Raw genomic sequence first — 6,440 nt, forward strand, 5'->3', positions numbered from 1 at the left:
CTTTACTCTACATCCTTGCCAGGACTTGTTATCTCTTGTCTTTTTGATGATATCCATTGTGGTTTTGATTTGTGTTTCCCTAATTATTACTGATGTGGAGCATCTTTTCATGTACTAGTTGGGTATTTGTATGTCTTCTTTGGAAAAATGTCTATTCAGGTCTTCGCCCATTTTTAAAATTAAATTTTTTTTTTGCTATGGATTTGTATGAGTTCTTTAAGTATTTTGGATATTAACCCTTTATCAGATGTGTGGTTTGCAAATGTTTTCTCCCATTTCGTAGTTTGTCATTTTGTTGGTCATTTCTTTTGCATTGTAGAAACTTCTCAGTTTGACATAGTCCTACTTATTTTTCTTTTATTGCTTGTGCTTTTGGTATCATCCAAAAATCATTGCTGTGACCAATGTCAAGGAGCTTTTTCCCAATGTTTTCTCTTGGAAACAGTTTCAGGATTTACATTTAAGTTTATAATCCATTTCAAGTTAATTTTTGTGAGTGGTGTAAGATAAAGTTCCAACGTAATTTGTTTTGCATGTCATGTGATTATCCAGTTTTCTCAGCACCATTTATTGAAGAGACTATTCTTTCCCTTGAGTATTCTTGGGTTGCTTGTCAAATATTAGTTGACTAGGTATGGGTTTGTTTTTCTGAGCTCTCCATTCTGTTGCATTGGTTTATATGTCTATTCTTATGCAGTACCACATTGTTTTGATTATAGTATATATAATACAGTTTGAAATCAAGAATGTGGTGTCTTTAGTTTTTTTCTTCTTTCTCAGGACTCTTTTGGCTAATCTGGGTCCCCTGTGGTTCCATATAAAACAGGATAGATTTTGGACTCTGTATACATGTGGTTCTGTAGGCAGAGCTTTATGGTTAGATGGGGCCTCAGCCCGAGCTTGAAATCAAGTAGGCTGTTCACTGTGTTCTGCTTTTGGATAAGGTCTCTGGCTGGTGCCTGATTGGGAGGGGGCCTCCACCTGTATCCCATAGCTGGTTGGGGCTAGACACTGTGCTTCATGGTCAGGTGGAGTTGCTGTCTGTGCTCACTCATTGGGTAAGGCCTCAGGGTATGCTCTATGATTAGGCAGGGTCACTGACTGAGCTTTCTGTCTGCACCAGGCCTTGGGCTGTGCTCATCAATCAGAACCATAGGCTGGGCTCTGTTTTTAGGCAGGGCTGTAGGCTGGGCTTCTTGCCTGGGTGATACCATAGGTTGATCTCTGAGGATGCTCAGGGTCACTGTTTAGGTTCCCTGGTTATGTGGGACCAATGGCTATAATTAACAGTTATGCAGGGCTGCTGTCTTGGCTCTTTCTAGAAGTAGGGCTTTAGGATGGTGTCTGTGTTTGCCTGAGTTAACTGGCCAGGCTTTCTGCCGGGCATGATTGGAAGTTACATTCAGTAGTTAGGCAGGGCTGTGAACTTATTTCCTGGCAAGGTGGGGTTGTAGAACAGACTCCACGGAGTTCATCAGAGCTTCTTCCAGAACGGTGTCTGCCCAGGTTTTGTGGACTTCCTTCACGGCATGGCCCCCAAACGCCAGTCTTCACTCCCACCCCAAACGAAGAAGCCGAGACCACCTGCTGCCCCCAAGCCAGAGGAGACGTCCACCTCTCAGCACTTGCCGAAGGGAGAAAAAGAACAGCAAGAAGCAATTGAACATATTGATGAAGTACAAAATGAAATAGACAGACTTAATGAACAAGCCAGTGAGGAGATTTTGAAAGTAGAACAGAAATATAACAAACTCCGCCAACCATTTTTTCAGAAGAGGTCGGAATTGATCGCCAAAATCCCAAATTTTTGGGTAACAACATTTGTCAACCATCCACAAGTGTCTGCACTGCTTGGGGAGGAGGATGAAGAGGCTCTGCATTATTTGACAAGAGTTGAAGTGACAGAATTTGAAGATATTAAATCAGGTTACAGAATAGATTTTTATTTTGATGAAAACCCTTACTTCGAAAATAAAGTTCTCTCCAAAGAATTTCATCTGAATGAGAGTGGTGATCCATCTTCAAAGTCCACTGAAATCAAAGGGAAATCTGGAAAGGATTTGACGAAACGTTCAAGTCAAACGCAGAATAAAGCCAGCAGGAAGAGACAGCATGAGGAACCAGAGAGCTTTTTCACCTGGTTTACTGACCATTCTGATGCGGGTGCAGATGAGTTAGGAGAGGTCATCAAAGATGATATTTGGCCCAATCCTTTACAGTACTACTTGGTTCCTGATATGGATGATGAAGAAGGGGAAGGAGAAGAAGAAGATGATGATGATGATGATGATGAAGAAGAAGAAGGATTGGAAGATATTGATGAAGAAGGAGATGAGGATGAAGGTGAAGAAGATGAAGATGATGATGAGGGGGAGGAAGGAGAGGAGGATGAAGGAGAAGACGACTGATGGATTCCAACCTTCCTTTTTTAATTTTCTCCAGTCCCTGGGAGCAACTTGCAGTCTTTTTTTTTTTTCCCCCTCCTCCTCTTGTGCTCATTCGCCCTGTTTTTTGAAGTCTCTTTTCTCTCCCTTTATACCATGGTTCTCAACTTATTTTGGGGGGAAATACCTTGAGCAGAATACAGTGGGAAAAGAATCTCTACCCCTTTCTGTTCCAAATTCATTTTTATCCCTTCCTGTCTCAACAAAAACTTTATGGAATCAACACCACCGTGCTCTGTGGGAAAAAAGAAAAACCTTCTGCTCCCTTAGCTCTGCTGGAAGCTGGAGGGTGCTAGGCTCCTGTGTAGTAGTGCATAGAATTCTAGCTTTTTTCCTCCTTTCTCTGTATATTGGGCTCAGAGATTACACTGTGTCTCTATGTGAATATGGACAGTTAGCATTTACCAACATGTATCTGTCTACTTTCTCTTGTTTAAAAAAAAGAAAAAAAATTTTTAAAAAATGGGGTTATAGAAGGTCAGCAAAGGGTGGGTTTGAGATGTTTGGGTGGGTTAAGTGGGCATTTTGACAACATGGCTTCTCCTTTGGCATGTTTAATTGTGATGTTTAACGGACATCCTGGCAGTTGAAGATGACACTTTTAAAATAAAATTCTCTCCTAATGATGATTTGAGCCCTGCCACTCGATGGGAGAATCAGCAGAACCTGTAGGATCTTATCTGGAATTGACATTCTCTTGTAATTTTGTTCCTGTTTATTTTTAAATTTTCTTTTTGTTTCACTGGAAAGGAAAGATGCTCAGTTTTAAACGTTAAAAGTGTACAAGTTGCTTTGTTACAATAAAACTAAATGTGTACACAAAGGATTTTGATGCTTTTCTCTCAGAACAGGTGTATTTAATTATGATTTTCCAAGTTTGACTTGTGTAACGTATTGTCAAACTTTGTCACCCTGACTCCGTATTTTTTGATACGCACTTTGCAGGGTGACCTCAGGGCTTGTGTGGACTGAGAAAGGGATTTGAATCAATGTATTAATGTCTCCAAATCCGGGAACCATCATGGGTACGATTTGCCGTCAGTTTCTGAAATTCTCCACCTCAGTCGGGGTACCAGATTGCCCAGAAGTCCGTTATGATTATGTTGTGCCCTTGATTTGTATCTCGAATTGGCATTTTTGAAAATGGGCCTTTATTTACCTGGGTATAATTCTAGTGCCTGCCACCACTGTCAGACAGACCTGGTGCTCTAATGCCGAATTACACACAGGGCAGTTGCTGGCGTGCCTTCATTGGCACCATGAAACGTGGCTGAGAAGACAGACTCTCAGACAAGAAGTCCGTACTGGTGGTAAACTCAGGAGTACTTTTGTCTCAAAGTACTAGCTATTTAGCACGTAGCTCTCAAGCGAGACCTGTCCGTGTGAATCTGGATGAGAATGACGGGCTCGGCTCTGCTAAATGCCGTTGTGCATAGAATAACATTTTGGGAAGCTACCTAATGCATAAGCTTTTTAATGCTGTAAATTATAGTAGCTAAAATTAAATGCCACTTAACTTTTTCAGAGATGAATTCATGGACAGCCTGGTCAAATTCAAAGCTTTTTGATGTATAAAACTTTATAAATGGAACTATTCCCCCATCGATAGGCAAAGTGTAATGAAAACCTGTCTAGATGGATAGTATGTAATTTCTGCACAGGTCATGTTTAGTAATTACATCACTGTATACCGGTCAGGAATCTTGCTCCAATAAAGGAACATAAAGATAAAAAAAAAAAAAAAAAACAAAAAAAAACAGACTCCACGGTCAGTTCTGCTTGTTGTTTTGGGATCCAAATCAGACAAAACTGCACACCAAGCATTCTGGCCAGATGGGGCCTCCAGCTTGGTTTTGCAGATGAGAATTCTCTGCTCTGTTGCTGCTGTAAGTAGAAATGCTGTCCACCAAGATCTTAGCACTGGTTGCTGTAGGCTTTGCCCCCATTCTCCATCTCAATCTGATCCCCAGTGGTTGAACCCTGCAGCAACCATGAAGCAACACCTGAGGGATCTCTCAGGGAGTGTTCTGCAACACAGGGTGAGCTGGATGTCCACCTTGAGCTCTCTTTTCTCACCGGAAAACCTGTAGGCCCATGGAGACCCTGTCAGTGCAGGATTGTGCTAGCCTGATGCAGTCAGGATGTAGTCACTCTTCTTACCCTTCTAATGTGTTTCTTCTTAGTCTCTGTGGTCCAGAGTGGTGCTGCAGTCTCATTCTCTGGGCTTTGGAATTTTCACAATGTTGTCTTGTCTATGGATAGGAAGTCTTCTTGTGAGGGGGCTGAAGTCAGGAATGATTTATGTCACTATCTGATGAATATGAATCTCTGAAAAAAATTTTATTTTGTTTTGTTTTAAAAAATAATCTCACTGAGAAGATGTTGATTCATTATCTTACTGAGTAAAAGTACTAGATTGGCAATTTTTTCTTTCAGTACTTTTGAAGATGTTGGTTTCCCGTTTTTTGGTTTGCCTAGTTTTTGACAAAAAGTCTGCTGTCATCCTCACTTTTGTTCTTTTGTCAGTAATGTCTTATTCTTCTAGTTGCTTTCAAGATTTTATTTTATTCCCTGGTTTTAACTAATTTGATTATGGTGTGTATTGGTATAGGTTTCCTGTGTGTGTGTGTGTGTGTGTGTGTGTGTGTGTATGTGTGTGTGTGTGTTCTTCATTGAAATTCCTGCATCTGTGGGTTTTCATCAAATTTAGGTTTTTTGGCCATTATTTCTTCAAATTCCTCCCTTCTCCCAACCACTATTGGCATCTTCAGTACCACAATACTAGGTTTTTTGAAATTGTCCCACAGCTCAATGATACTCTGTAATTTTTTTTCAGTTTTTTCTCTCTGTGTTTTGAATAGTGTCCTTTTCTAGGTCTTCAAGTTCCCTAACCTATTCTACTACAATGTCTAATTTATTATTAATCAATACAGTATGTTTTTCATCTTAGATATTGTAGATTATATCTTTGCATATTATTAAATATTGTACAGAAGTATACAAAGTGAAATAACAAAGCACAATGTGAAGAGGTAGTCAATTTTACCTGATGAGGGGGAAAGGAAGGCTTCAGGCTTCAACATATATTGAGTCCTAAGGAATTTGTAGAGCTTTTATGGAGGACAATAGAAATGGAAGCTTGCCAGAGAGAATTACAGGTGTGTGAAAGAAGTGTGGAACAACATGGTTTAATTCCTACAAAAAGTTCACAATGGTTCAAGTACAGATTTGAGGCAGAAACCTTGGAAGTTAAGGTCAAATGTAATTAGGGACAGATAATGGCCCTACGACACATTAAAATGTGATTACGTCTGCAATAGGAAGATGAGAATGGCTTTAAACAGGAGAAGTAATGTGATTTGATTTGCATTTTAGAAAAAAGCACCCTGGAAGAAGTGACTATTTAGGAGTGTGTTTGTGTATGTGTGTATGTATGTGCATGTGTGTGTATGTACATGTATGTGTGTGTAGAGGGGGTTAAATGCAGATTAGTAAGACAAATTATAAGTATTTTTATGATAAAAGATGTCATATATAGTGATAGTCTGAGCTGAAGCAATCCCAGTGGGGTTGAAGAAGAGAAATAAAATGTAGAACCACGATGACTTGCTTAAGATTACATATAGGATGTGAGGAAATGGGAAGATTCAAGTATCATTCCTAGGGTTTGGCTTAATTGACTAGATATATTAAGTAGAAGGAAGAGTTGATTTAGATCTAAATTTGGATTTAGATCTGTTAAATTGGAAGCAGTTTATCTAGATGGAGATGTCCAGTGGGCAATTGTATTAATAGGTCTTTAATTCATGATACATGGCTAAGATAGAGGTATAGATTTGTGACTATTGGAGTCTAGTTAAAGCTGTAGGATGTGTGAAAATGAGATCACTGTAAGGAAATGAAATGAGAGAAGAGGGTGCAATAAAAAATACAAGAAATTTTAAATTTGACATTTAAAGAGGGGATAAAAAAAAGAGTGGGATGAGGAGGTGGGAC

At 39.6% G+C, this 6,440-nt stretch overlaps 1 protein-coding gene across 1 annotated transcript; it reads left to right on the top strand.

Moving 5' to 3' along the window:
- Positions 1 to 1,514: 1,514 nt before the first annotated feature.
- Positions 1,515 to 3,267, top strand: LOC101093782 (protein SET). Its single transcript, XM_011283669.4, has one exon. It carries the CDS (start codon positions 1,530 to 1,532, stop codon positions 2,406 to 2,408), a length of 879 nt encoding a protein of 292 aa, XP_011281971.3. The 5' UTR covers positions 1,515 to 1,529; the 3' UTR covers positions 2,409 to 3,267.
- The last annotated feature ends 3,173 nt before the right edge of the window (positions 3,268 to 6,440 follow it).

This window comes from Felis catus, chromosome B4 (genome assembly GCF_018350175.1).
Source record: "Felis catus isolate Fca126 chromosome B4, F.catus_Fca126_mat1.0, whole genome shotgun sequence".
Lineage (NCBI taxonomy): Eukaryota > Metazoa > Chordata > Mammalia > Carnivora > Felidae > Felis > Felis catus.

Bases quoted from the DNA above. Each gene is read 5' to 3' on its own strand.
- LOC101093782 (XM_011283669.4), top strand. From the start codon at position 1,530: ATGGCCCCCAAACGCCAGTCTTCACTCCCACCCCAAACGAAGAAGCCG.